Genomic DNA, 13,047 nt, shown 5'->3' with positions numbered 1-13,047 from the left:
CTCCGAAGTCGTCTCGCCCGCACTGAAGAATTTTGATCTGTCTACTAGACTACCTTAAACATCCATAATGCTGTTTTCAACCCTTATGTAGGGTCATTCTTGGCTCAGTTACACTATATATAGTTGATTCAACAATCTATGTATTATTTTGGATTATCAGCTCTCCCTTCTCGGTTTAGAATTCGTCTGACAATTCACCTGCGAATCGTATTGCCAGGAGAATCCAATTTCTAAACCTATGCGAGCCCCTTAGAGGATTTGATGGAGAGAAATAATGTAAAATACTTTGTTTACTTTGCATTCAATGTCTACGCGGTGATGACGATATCCATAGCAGTCACAAAATACAGGCATGGTCTGGAAATCAAAGAATATGGCGCTGTATGTACCCGACCTCATCCAGAAGGCTTCCAAAATTAATACCAAATGTCCTCAGTCAAAGAAAGAAACTAATTATGGCCAATGCACGCAGCTGTTAATTTGTGACTTTATCCGCCTAGGATTGTCCATGTCATCAAGCCAACCCATGTCGAGACAAAAACCACCGTTAAAATTCCAGCACCCGCCTTGTCGCCTGTGGTGATAGTAGATTGGGTGGTTGTTGAAGAAGTGTCGTTCTCACCAGCGCTGGGGTTACTGGTACTATTTCCACCAGTAGTCGCCGTAACTGGAGCCGAACTGTTGAAAGCAATCATGTTCGCAACGAAGATGTTCGTGGCACTAATTTCTTCTTCCATGCCTATCCATCCATCATATGTCGACTTGTACCATCTTACCCCACAAGTGTTGTTATTATGGCCGGTGCATGATTTAGCTGCGGCCTGTCCAGAAGTTTGAAGGATCGGCAAAATTGTGTCATAGGTTGACGGAACCAAAAGAGCCGTGAATGATAGCCAAGAGGAAACCAGGCCCTTGAAGAGAATTTCGTTGTCGTTACAGACTTCGGTTGGCTCACATAGCTTTTCCTCCAGGATATCATCGTTTAGAAAATGCGTGAATGTTTTGTTCAACAGACCATCGACTGCTTCGAGCCAAACAGAGCTGCCGTTTGTCTACATATAGTTAGAACAAATTGAAATAGATAGCATGGGATAAAGGGCCATTCTTTGTGGAATATCTTACCACCTAGGCAGATGGCAATAACGGCAAGGTAGAACTTACATAGTTATACATATAAGCAGCACCCATTAAGTATGTACCGTAGTTATACGACCATTGGTCATTGCCTTGTGTGGCACAATCATTTGTGGTGACTGTCGAATCCGCCACATTCCAGGTGGTGTTGCTGAGAAGGGGCGAAGATATCGACCAGTCCCAGATCTTTTGGGCCCAATTGGCATAGGTCTCGGTCTCTGTGTATCGTGCAAGGCGTGCCGCTAGCTGGAACAGCCCACCATTGGAGATGGAGTTTTTCATAGTGTAGCCAGACTCGTAAGTCCAGATCTGCCACCGCAGTCCACCGTCACAAGTATCGGAGTCCCATCGCTTGATCTGACTGTTGAAGACACCTTGCGCGAGGGAGAGCCACGAGTAGTTGTCGCCAACATCAGTGGCATCGGCGAATTTCAGCTCCGCAGCAGTCATGGCTGCCAAGCCCCAGAACATTTGATCATCATTCCCAATATAGGAACTGTAATTTGTCGGCATGTAGTCATCGTCACCAGCTTGCCACTCCAATCCAACACGGAGATTATCATTATAGGTCGTATCTCCCGTGAAGTGCCAGTATTGAAGAAGGGCTAAAAACAGCGCTGCACCCTCCCACCATTTGCTTGCGAAAGCTCCAGGAATATGGCCGGTCTCGTTGCCCTTATAGTAAGTCATCATGGCGTAGGCCGATGTGCTCGCGGCATCTTTGATGGATTCTATTTGGATAGCCCAAATGGTCAGCCGGCTTGATTTTCCATGTTGGAGGGGTATATTCAGTAAGCCACATAGAGGGAATGGGGAGGTTTGATGAGAAATAGTTTCTTTGAGACGCACGTTCATCACTAATATCCAAATCAATCGCATACACTGACTTCGATAAGAGAAGTGTGACCAAGAGGCCGTTCAATATAGGCCAGGGGCGAGGCAAGTGCATCTCTAAAGGTCGAAGAGCCTATGCCGCCCTCATGAAATCGTGGTGGGTCTGCCAATAAGAAGCGAATAGCAGTCGTATAGAACGAATGTTGTTGGTCTCTTGCAGAAGCGAATGTGGGAGTCCAGGACACGACTATGAATCACACATCTTCCAACTAGTTTTTCATGAACGATCAAGGAATGAAAGCGGGCGACCCAATTCACGCCATGGGAATTAAATATAGTGCGCGGCGCATGCGTAATCCTCGGCGCTAGCGTCGTCAACTTTTATTGTGGGGTGCGGACACGCGCCTTCGCCATCCGAGCAGTGGAACCAATCAGTGGAGTCCGCCAAGCTTCATGTCAAGCTTTCTCGGGCTTGTTGATTGGATGTTCTAGCCGACTAGGGGAACATTGAATCGAAATTCTCACCAGGGTCCTTTAGATCGATACAATGGGTCTTTGGCAAGTATGAGGATGATGAAACTGGAGTCTAGGTTGTTCACGCCGAGCCCCGCCCTCGCCAGAGTCCCTGATCTCTCGCACATGGTCCCACCCTCTAGAATCCGCGATGTCAAATTTAGCTGAAGTTCATCAAAAGAGTAGATTCCTCCCGGCGCTCTGGGATTGAGAAACTCGTCAAGACAAACTTGAGCTCTCATACATAAGTTTCTACGCATTGAAACACTGTCGGTGCTTTTCTTGTGAAGCATATCATCTGAGTCTTGCTGATATAATATTCAGATAGGTCAACTTAAATAAGTCAAGCATGTGAGATGGTCAACCAAAAGCAGGTGCTGCTACACTCCTTTACACATTTTTGCTCGGTACTGAATGAAGGGCTATCGTGGTAGATGTATACGAAAGTAGTGCGACCGCATAGTGGAGAGAAATAGACGAAGCGTACATGCTGGAGTACAGGTTCACGAATGCCGACCGGCGGAGTTCATTCTAAATTCGTTAACTAAACCCGATCTTTGGCTAGTTCATGCAGGGCTACGTGGTCCGGGGGCACACGCTAACAGTTTCAAAGCGAAGACGGTTCCGAACCCAGGTTGTGGAGAATGTGCACAAGTGGCGCGTGAGTTTGAGTCTTGTCCATGAAGCTTGTCCGCACTTGCACATAAAGCATACCCATGGGGAAAAAACTGGCCGAACACTTGGATTTCTTTTCTCCGAAATGAAATCGTTATGAAATATGCCGCCAAGATGAGAGGCTTGACGGTACTAATCATGCATCCGGCACTATCCGAATAATGCACTACTTATTAGTGAGCTCCAGTCAAGAGTGGGTGGGTCCTTTCAGAATGTACCCCGTCAAACGTACTCAGCCACTCCATCATTTCTTGCCTAGCTTGTTACCTTGCTGTTTCCTCCAGCCGTGTCCCAGGGCTCGAACGGCTCACAGAAGCGGACTGCAAATGACCCAGAGTATCGCAATTCCAGTCCCGGTCCATCCAATGCCGATAGCATCAATCAAAGGAGGCCCAAAGGCTGTGGTACCAGCACCCATCAAACATCGACACGGATTATTGGCGGCGTTGGCGGCCGCAGCACTTGAGCAGTTATTGTCCACTACGAGGGTGCTCAAGGCGTTGAATGCACCGGTTGTCGAAGAGCCCAACTGAAAATAAATTCACAATCCACCCGGCAAGTGAAGCTCGATATTCCATCACCCAGCCAGAGGTGAGAATTCAAAGAACTACAAAATACATCAACGGCATTGTCACTGAAAAACGAGCGAGCTCAATTTTGGATCTCTCAATGTCCTGTTGACGATTTCTTTTCGATCGGCACGCCGTGGAGTCGTGCTCACGCTGGCAGCTCTAATCGAGCAGTTTTCCACGGTCCATCGCGAACAAATGCTTCCGATGCCCAAGGGTAAATAGTATAGGCCGATCCGGATCGCGTTGAAGTCATGACGAATGGTCAGCCGAGTCGTCAGAGTGCTAAGACTGCTATATAGCCCGCAAACACAAGACCGCCATATAGAAGAATGAGTCCAGTCTCCTTCTGAATGGCAATCTACAATGAAGTGATGGGGTCCGGGCGACGTTTCAATTGTTGGGTTGAGGAGTAGTTCGGGGGGGCTCGTTGGCTTTCGAAACCAATAGTTAGGTGCAATAAGAGCCCACCCAGGCTGATTGCAGCGAGGAGGAATCACTGAGTCGTTATCGACAACTGCTCGATATGTCTCTAGGAATACCATGAGCACTACCACAAAACAGGTTCCGGAGAAGATGACCAAAAACTAAGAGATCGCCCCTCCATTCGAGGAAGTGGTCAAGCAGGCCGCCTATAAGGGGCCCAACAGATAGACCCAATGCTACGCCAATACCGGCGTCTCCGGTATGTTTATTATCACGCTCGGAAAGCTTTTTAAGGTCAGCAACAACGGCACTCCCCAACGTAATAGTCCTACTGCTTCCGGAGGATTGGAGACAACGGAGCAACAACAAGGCAGCATAGTTGTCTGTAGCGCAAGAATCAATGTTAGCGCAGAGATAAATCACAATTACAATCAAGTATGCTAGGTGTCCCCCTTGGGAGTCAACGAAGCTTTAAATGACAGATGGAGCCAAGGCTTGAAAAAAATAATAACCTTTGTCAGGAGCTTTGTGCCTAGTTACAAGATCTCAAGGCTCTTACTAGATAGGTGGTGATGGTCAAGCTGATCCAGATATACCGATACACCCATTTCTCGCGCGATCCGGGTCATAGTTTACAGGTAAATACTGCTGGATAACGGGGAGATCAAGGCCGCAACGGAGCCCGCAATGACCACTAAAGCATTTTCACTTGCAGGAAGCATGCTGTGTGGTACATCGGAAGGGGTAAGGGTGGCAATTTGTCCAGGGGCATAGTCAGTGGGTGGGGTTTGCTCTTCATCACCTTGCTGCCATATATCTTGCTTGTTTTCAATTTCCGCGACACTGACACTAGTCAAAGCGTGTGTGCTTCCGGGTGGCTGGTGAGAAATGCTTGTGCTATTTTCGTTGGAGATGAGGACGTGCCGTTGTAATTTGAGTAGCATAGGAGCTCCCCTTGGCCGGTACACCTTTCACACTCTGGGGCTCTACGCTACAGCCCTCGACATTTGCGAGCCGGATCGCAGTTGTTGGTATTTTCCCTTCGCGGCACCGGGCCGCTACCGGGAAGAGGAAGAGAAAAGTAGAGCAGTTCCTGGTGTGGTACTTGCGCCGAGACTCTGGAAAGTCGGCGTCTATACGTACCGATTACGTGCCCGTCGATCCTCGCATGAATTTGCTTCCCAGTTTAGAGAGGGTTGCGTCGGTGTCAAAACATACCGTCACTTTTCCAAGTTTTAAGTTCCAAGCAGGGTCACGGAAATTATTGAAGCAATTTTCTGGAATTGGTATTAACACATGTAAGTTAATTTCTTTCCCAAAACTCCTTTGCCGGTCTGTAGTGCTAAGGTAATTGACCAAAATTGTGTGCTCGGTACCTTGGCTGGGGATGTTTTTTGATGATCTTATACTCTGTGCATAAAGCACCAGGTGATCATTTCTGGAAATGTGACTCATTTGGATTGATTAATCCGAGTTCCATACTCCATCGAGGTAACTACCCCGAGGCCTGAGTTTGCACTCTACTCAAGCATCCCATTGGCCTTGAAATTTCTAAGATCATGAGATTAGCGTTTCAAGGCTAATACCTATCTACCCGGTCTTGAGATGAAACCCAGCCACTGGGCACAGAAGATTGCTCTGATTGCCGGTAAGGACTCTTAATATTATCCGAGAGCGTCGGAAATTCCAAGAATTCTGCGGAATTATCAATCTAAATACATAGAGACTTAGGTATGTGGATATTACCAGGTGTAATCCCGCCTAACCCGGCCGGAGCACTAGAGAAAGACCTTTTCAAGGTTTGGATTTTGGGTACATTCAAAAGGTTTAAGTTGCCAACACATGGATCTATCCAGTCAGGGCTAAGGTCGCATCCCAGCGCGGGCTGGATAATCAGGTTTCCTTATCGCTTCTAGCAAAGATGCTTCTCAAAAAATTCTCCTAGCTGGGTATATCTGTGACGAAACATCAATTAATGAGCAACAATTGAAGCCTCCCAAGTTGGCAAACTTACCCACGAGTATACTCCGCTCGGCTTTCCTCCCGTTCTAGATTGGCCCGGGCACCCATCCATCCGTGCCACTGTTGTTTGGAACTATGTGTTAACAGATCAAGCTCATGTGTTCTTTGGTGAGCCCTGGAAATTTCGGGAGCTTACCATGCTTGAGTAAATCTCCACCAGGCCTCCCTTTCCATTAGCAATCACACTAGCATATTCCCCGACCATGATTGCCGGCTCATCCTTAGATGCCAACACAATATGGGGAATAGTCAGCGCTTTTGCATCAGCTGTATCCATGGACCTGCAATCTGTTAGCGTGTAGCCCGTTCATTCTAAGCATCTTCCACGTACCCTGGGTGAACTTGACCAGTCGCAGCAAAAGGTGTGTCGGCACCAGACGCAAGGACAGTTACCTGAGCATTTTTAAGGTCAGACGCTATTCTTGGGGGGAATTCAAAATCACAGAAATCACCTTTCCACCCCAGCACAGGCCATATGCACCCCATTTGGCAACTGACGGAAATCTGGTTTTGTATTCCTCAACGGCTCTCATCAGGACGCCGACATTCCGAGGGACGTTCGCTTTAGTAGCCCGAAAATCATTTAAAATCTTCTGCTTCGTATCTGTATCCGCAGGGGTTACATCATGCGGCAGCGCATCACCCTCGAAAAAATCCGGTATCAACACGACGGCATTCAATCGCCGAGCGAGGAGGTCTGCACCTTGCAGAGTTTGGTTGGCGAAGCCAAAAACATCATACAAGTCCACCAGACCAATTTGAGAATCGACCTTTCCAGTGACATCTTGCATCCGACAATGTCAAAAATCCATGCGCTTTTCTTGACCCATGGGACATTTTTACTTACAAGTTTTCAGGCCAGCAAGAGTTTCGTATTTACCCCTAGGCTTGTACCCGTGTGCAATCACAGGGGGAATAGTGCGGCAAGCTTCACAGGTCATGACGATACAGAATGTCGAAGATACTGGGAAAGTCTATGGTCAGAGGTCTGGAGCTTATTATACCATTATTCTTGATCCCGGAACCGGCTTTGTGGACCCACTCCTCCAAAATACCACTTGACATATTCCCATAAGCTTGAAAGTACTTAGACAATCAAGAATATTTATTCAGTATCTCTGGTAAGCAAACTTCATTCGATAATACTATGAAGTTGATGGAAGATAACAAATTGCTGCCTCGAAGTACATAGTGTGAAGAATCCACACGTAGCCGATTGAAATCTAAGCGACGTGGTCGAGAAGGTACGGACCATAGCAAAAGACACGATCAAGGCCAATCACGGTCGCCATTGGAAGGCTGGGTTTCGCCAATCCAAATCCTGAATTTGCTTCTGCGAGAGACCGGCCAGCGCAGCGTCGACATCGATAGCTCTGCGCCTCCGATTGTCCCACGTGATATACATCCATAGAGAAGCCCCGAGGACCAGGGTCATGCTTGAAGTCGCGAGGTTGAGTCCATTTCCAATGTGATAATTTGGGCCATCAAATGGCAAGAATGACCAGGTAGAGATCAAGCCACCAAGGTTACCCAGCATAACAGTGGTACCGATGGCAGAGGATCTAGCAGTGTCTGACACGACGTTTGCCGATGCATGAGCGGTACAGAGTGCCCCAAATGCAAAGGCACCGCTCGCAATGATGAAAGTGGCTCCGTATCGTACCATACTGTCCTCACTGGCCAGAAACATGATATATCCGGTCATCATCAGTGGAGGGCAGATGATGAAGAAGATCAACCTTTGATCAAACCGCCAACTGAGGAACGGGAAAAGGACAGTGAAGAAGGCACCAACAACATAGGGCGGCACGGTATGAAGCTGCTGCGATATCACGGTCGCATCGGGGTAGATGGTTTGGACGATAGTTGGCGCAAAGAAGGCGAGACCTTGAACAGTGATGTTGTTCAGAAGAAAAATGAACGCAGTGGTGAGCGTCACAGGGCTGAATATTCCACGCAACGTCTTGGGGAGGTCAATTTTGTCGAGAACTTCGGTGGTTGCAACTCTTTCAGACTTGACTCTAGCAATGGCCAATTCCTTTTCCTCCTTTGATAGCCATCGGGCCGTCTCTGGTCGGTCAGTTAGGGTAACGAAAGCCACCAGAGAAACCCCAATCGTGATAATTCCCTCAATAGCAAAAAGCATACGCCAGCTATGAAGGCTTCCGAAGTGGTCCAGCTTCAGGATTCCCGATGCCAGCAACCCACCAAACGCGCCGGCCAAAGGGGCCATGACAATATACAAAGACAGACGAAAGGCAAGCTAGGAAAAGCGTCAGCTTAGATGGTATCTCCCAGATGAAAAACCATCACGCACCTCACTCCGGCGATACCAACGACTAAGGTAGTAAGCGATACCGGGTAATAAACCTGCTTCGAAGACTCCTAACACGAATCTCACACCAGATGCACTGTGGATGTTGGTCACGAATGCTGTGCCAACAGAGCAGATGCCAAATCCGAGCGTGATAGCTGGCAAAAACCAACCGGGTCCAATCCACTTGCATGCAAGCTAGATACGATCAATCAATATCATCCGCAGCTGTCATGATGGAGTGTCTCACATTACTTGGTATTTCGAATAAAATGTATGCGACGTAGAAGATTGACAGTACTATGTTGTAGTCGTAGCCTTCGAGTCCCAAATCTTTGGTGAATCCTGCCAGTTTCGCGTTACCTACCACAGCCAATTAGTCAAATGTGGCAAGCCAACAACGAATAATCAATGCTTGGGCCATGCTCACCAATGTTCGCACGATCAATGAAACAAAACAAATACATTAGTGCGACGGTAGGAACAATATATAAATCGATTTTCAGTCGCAGTCGGGCCTCAGCCGCTCGGTCCAAATCTACCAATGGACGGCCATACTGGTCAGTTGCCACGTTTCCATCATCAGCGTCGTGGGAAACGCCAGAAATCACAGTTTCCCTGTGTTCCTGATGCATCTTTTCGGCCATGATATTCTCGTTGTAAGCGCTATCGCTAGCCATCATGGGCAATTCTGCCTTGGGAATAAACAATACTTGATGACACTGTGAGACGTAAAGAAGAAACCCGGGCAGAGAAGTCAAAGGAGCCAAAAGCCCACACGGATGCTTAGGTCAGATGAAGAGCGGGCAAGCTGCGGCATTTATACTTCGTGTAACAGATGGAGGGCCACCCAGGACTATCTTGGGTTGCGGGGGAAGATTCGGAGAAGCCGGCTGCTCAGAAAAATACCCCAGGCCTGAAACTGCCGTCGCCAAGGCAAAATGGCGAAATCACGGTCAAGTGGAAAACCTATTCACCTTGAATTCCTTGGCAGTGGGCAATTTGGCTTGTGAAGGTTCAATCCGTGCTTGGCAACTAATCTTGCTGGTCGAAGGTCACCAGGAAGGAAGGCTGCAGTCGACCATGGCTAACTTCAGGCTCACCTAATAAATTCTAGAGTATAAATCATTTGATAAGCGCTTACTGGGGTGTCCCCACAAAATAGGCCCTGGCATATCTCGTTTCCCCAGGTTTTGGAGTGATCATCAGAGTTCCACGTTCCGTGGTATGCGCCAACCATAACTGCCGATTACTCTGCCCGTGAGCTATCTCGGCTTAGCCAAGACGTTTCCTGGCATTAATCTTGGTGTTATTTCCTCGCTTGAATGCCGCGTTTCTCGATAGTCATCAAGCCATATATCTTGGCAATAGCGCCTGCGGGGGATCTGAGAGTTGATATCTGTGCGGGGTATCCGAAGTGGGCCAGACCTACTTGATGGAGGCTGAGTGCAATTTGGAAAAGACTTCACCCCCAGAGATGATTCATCAGTCATCTAATTCACTCTTAAACGGGCAGAACCGCGCGAAGAGACTGACCCAATCACTGTCGGAACACGTAATCAGGGCGGTCAATCAAGGTCCTATGGGTGTTCGATTCAATATGTGTCTGTCTGGTTGTTCTCCTATCTCTGTGCGCACACCTTATGTGCTGGCTTACTAATCTAGCTAGCTTACATCATCAAAATTATGCCGACAATCACGTCTGGTCACGTGAAGGATTGAGATTTGCCGTTTTGGATGTTAAAATAACGCGTAGATTGAAACCAGCTTGGCATGGTATTCTGCGTAAAGGCTTCCCCTCGATCCATTGTAGAGTGGCTCCCATTGGTAGAACGACTGTAAGAGAACCCAGACATCATCAACAGATAGAGGGATAAATGGGATCCAGGACCCATCAGTCAGGTGACCTTCGGATATATACGGATGAAGCGGACAAACGACTGCAGTACAACATAGTGGCCAGCACATCTGTGCCCAACTTTGCAGGATCTTTCGGATATGGAGGAATCCAACCCCCCTGGCTCGGGCTGGCGCATCTCTAAAGCTTGCCAGGAGTGCCGTAAGCGCAAGATCCGCTGCAATGGCCTAAACCCGTGAGCTCAATTCGCGCCTAATGAATTAGCGTGCCGCTAAATTATTTTTCGCAGTTGCAAAACATGTCAGCAGAGGGAAACCCCCTGTGTGTATAGAGATTTTATTCGACATCGCAGGAAGAAAAATGAGTATCGAGAGGCACACAGTCACGGCCAGGCGCGTCGGGCTTCTCCTGACTCCACAATGCAGCCTTCCCGGCCGCGGAGCTCGTCGGTTATGAATAATTTCCCCAATAGTGTCTCAGCAACCCATATGACATCGCCATCATGTCAAATGCAGCTCTATTATGGCCCGACGTCGCATTTTGCGCTCATGCAGCACATCTATCGGGACCTTATCGCCAATCCAACTGCTCATCCGGGGCCATCAACTGGAGTTGATGAAGCAGGCGCTGGCTTGGATCTTTTCAGCTTCCGTCGTATCTTCTTTGGAACGCCGGATACTCAAGATGCAGGGAAAGTATCCAGTATGGGCGACGTGCCGGTGATGTTTTTGCCCTATGATCTTGCCAAGATGTTTCTTACACGATTCCTTTCCTCGCTATATCATATGACGCCTCATCATCCGCCAGCATACTTTGAAAACTGCTTGGAACAATTGTACAATCCATTTCCTGGCAAACATCCCGACACTCTCACTCAGGCCACCATATTACTCGGGTTGGCAACTGCGGCTGTAGGCACAGAATACTTTGCGTGGGGCGATATTCTATATGAACGGGTAAAGGCATCGCTGACATCTTACGACGAGGTCGTCAATCTTCAAACTGTTCAAATTTCATTGCTTATGATAAGTTGCGTCTTTTCCTTTTATTTTCATTGCGGTTGCGCTGACGAGAATTTCCCACACGCCAATTACCAAAATGAGCAGGGTCGGCCAAATTCTGCATTTCTCCATCTTGGATCGGCCGCTCGCAAAGCACTCGCCGCTGGTTTGCACAAGGATGTACCTTATGGTGAGGTGCAAACCCCAGAAACGGTCGAAATGCGTAGAATTACATTCTGGTCTCTTTATCTTTTCGAAACGTAAGTCCGTCACTTGGTGAGTATTGTATGTATGCTGAGTTGGGCTATAGATGGTTCTGCTTCCACACGGGCCGTCCGAGCTCGCTGTCGCTGAAAGATGTCGCCATCGAAAATACGCAAGATCCATTCATGCGAAGTCTGGTTCATCTCTGCAAAACGATATCTCGCTCCACCGACGAAATATACGGCCAAAACCACGAGTCTTTGCTACACATGTGGCGCGTCGCACGTTCAATTAACAATGATCTTCGTGGACATGAGGAATTCGCGCGACAGATGGGATTTGGCCTTGACGCCAGTATACAAACAGGCTCTATGGGCATTCGGCAAACGATTTTCACAACCCGTACGCTTCCCTGACCCCCAGCGTCTTCAATTGTGGCTAAATGCTTTTAGTGTACTATCACACACTCCTGTTGACATTTCGCCCTTTCTTGATATTTCGCGGCCACTTGCTGCGGCAAAAAAAGGTGGCGGCTAGTCAAGCCATTGGATCATCCAATCGCGCAAAAGAGATTCCCTCTTGGTTAAATGAGGCATGCCAGCATACCCTCACGGCCGCACGGAAGACCATTCATCATTTGAGCGAAGCATCTCGTGTCAATGATCTTGTTAGGGTATGTCAGTTCTTTCAACATTCACCGGGGGCCAAACGCCATTAACTAGGACTTTTGTTACAGCAACTACGATACCATGGGTATTTCCTCGGAAGCTCCGCCTTCACACTAATTTACGATTTAATTCATGATACTGCAGCTGCGGCCGCTCACCTGCCATGGGTATATGCTTCCTTGCAGACTCTGTCTACAATGAGACCGGGGGACCCAATTTCCAGCTCTATAGCAGCTATTCAAACAACTCTGCGAAATATCAACCCATCCTATGAATGGTTACAATGTCCCAAAGCCGGGGGAAATAATGCTGTCGGTGTCGGAAGCAATTCTTATCTTTCACGAGCGCAGGACACCACAGATAGTCAACAAGCACCGCTGAACGGCCTCGCCTTTCCTTCAAAGTCTGTATTGGGACCAAGTCCCGATCTATCACCATCGCAATGGAGTTTGCCTCAGCTTGAGGGACCGGAAACTGGTCGATCTGGTGGGTCGAACGAAGACCTTCTCGATTTCACTCAATCTGATATGGGGTGGGATTTTGATTTCTCAACCATGGACTTGGAGGCATTCTTCTCTGTCTATCAGTCAAGTGATCCCCTGTTTATGCAATGAGCTACGTCCGCATGAAGGTCGTTGGCTTGTATCTTGCATATCTATCATCCAGAGCGGCTGGTGTATGATCAGTACACATCTCGGTTTTTTCGCGGCGAACCGTAGAATTCGGAGGGCACAGTACGAGATATCAGAAGGGCATGTCGAATAATGAAAAGTGCATAATTTATCTGATTCCAAAGAGAGTCACTGCATGATTTAAGGTGTGTAGGCAT

General features: G+C 48.0%; 5 protein-coding genes across 5 annotated transcripts; 1 reads left to right on the top strand and 4 right to left on the bottom strand.

Annotated features, from left to right (window-relative positions):
• Positions 1-488: 488 nt before the first annotated feature.
• Positions 489-2,083, bottom strand: N7484_008116 (glycoside hydrolase family 76 protein; the record flags this gene model as incomplete). The annotated part of the gene is given in 3 exon segments (XM_057118503.1): positions 489-1,052; positions 1,162-1,970; positions 1,984-2,083. The coding sequence occupies 3 exon segments, from the start codon at positions 2,081-2,083 to the stop codon at positions 489-491; spliced, it is 1,473 nt and encodes a 490-aa protein (XP_056971538.1).
• Positions 2,084-4,783: 2,700 nt separating this feature from the next.
• N7484_008115 (uncharacterized protein) lies at positions 4,784-5,095 on the bottom strand (the record flags this gene model as incomplete). Its single annotated transcript, XM_057118502.1, has 1 exon — positions 4,784-5,095. The coding sequence occupies one exon, from the start codon at positions 5,093-5,095 to the stop codon at positions 4,784-4,786; it is 312 nt and encodes a 103-aa protein (XP_056971537.1).
• A 968-nt stretch (positions 5,096-6,063) lies between these two features.
• On the bottom strand, positions 6,064-7,114 carry N7484_008114 (uncharacterized protein; the record flags this gene model as incomplete). Its single annotated transcript, XM_057118501.1, has 6 exons — positions 6,064-6,106; positions 6,166-6,233; positions 6,310-6,454; positions 6,505-6,566; positions 6,626-6,957; positions 7,021-7,114. The coding sequence occupies 6 exons, from the start codon at positions 7,112-7,114 to the stop codon at positions 6,064-6,066; spliced, it is 744 nt and encodes a 247-aa protein (XP_056971536.1).
• A 338-nt stretch (positions 7,115-7,452) lies between these two features.
• On the bottom strand, positions 7,453-9,167 carry N7484_008113 (putative MFS transporter; the record flags this gene model as incomplete). Its single annotated transcript, XM_057118500.1, has 4 exons — positions 7,453-8,436; positions 8,491-8,685; positions 8,738-8,850; positions 8,918-9,167. 4 exons carry the CDS (start codon positions 9,165-9,167, stop codon positions 7,453-7,455), a joined length of 1,542 nt encoding a protein of 513 aa, XP_056971535.1.
• A 1,318-nt stretch (positions 9,168-10,485) lies between these two features.
• Positions 10,486-12,832, top strand: N7484_008112 (Zn(II)2Cys6 transcription factor; the record flags this gene model as incomplete). Its single annotated transcript, XM_057118499.1, has 5 exons — positions 10,486-10,580; positions 10,635-11,606; positions 11,657-11,952; positions 12,003-12,223; positions 12,287-12,832. The coding sequence occupies 5 exons, from the start codon at positions 10,486-10,488 to the stop codon at positions 12,830-12,832; spliced, it is 2,130 nt and encodes a 709-aa protein (XP_056971534.1).
• Positions 12,833-13,047: the final 215 nt, after the last annotated feature.

The sequence above is a fragment of the Penicillium longicatenatum genome (genome assembly GCF_028827895.1).
Source record: "Penicillium longicatenatum strain IBT 33135 chromosome Unknown contig_4_segment0_segment0, whole genome shotgun sequence".
NCBI classification, from domain to species: Eukaryota; Fungi; Ascomycota; class Eurotiomycetes; order Eurotiales; family Aspergillaceae; genus Penicillium; species Penicillium longicatenatum.
Note: the sequence above shows the minus strand (reverse complement) of the source record. Positions and strands in the feature narration are given on the sequence as shown.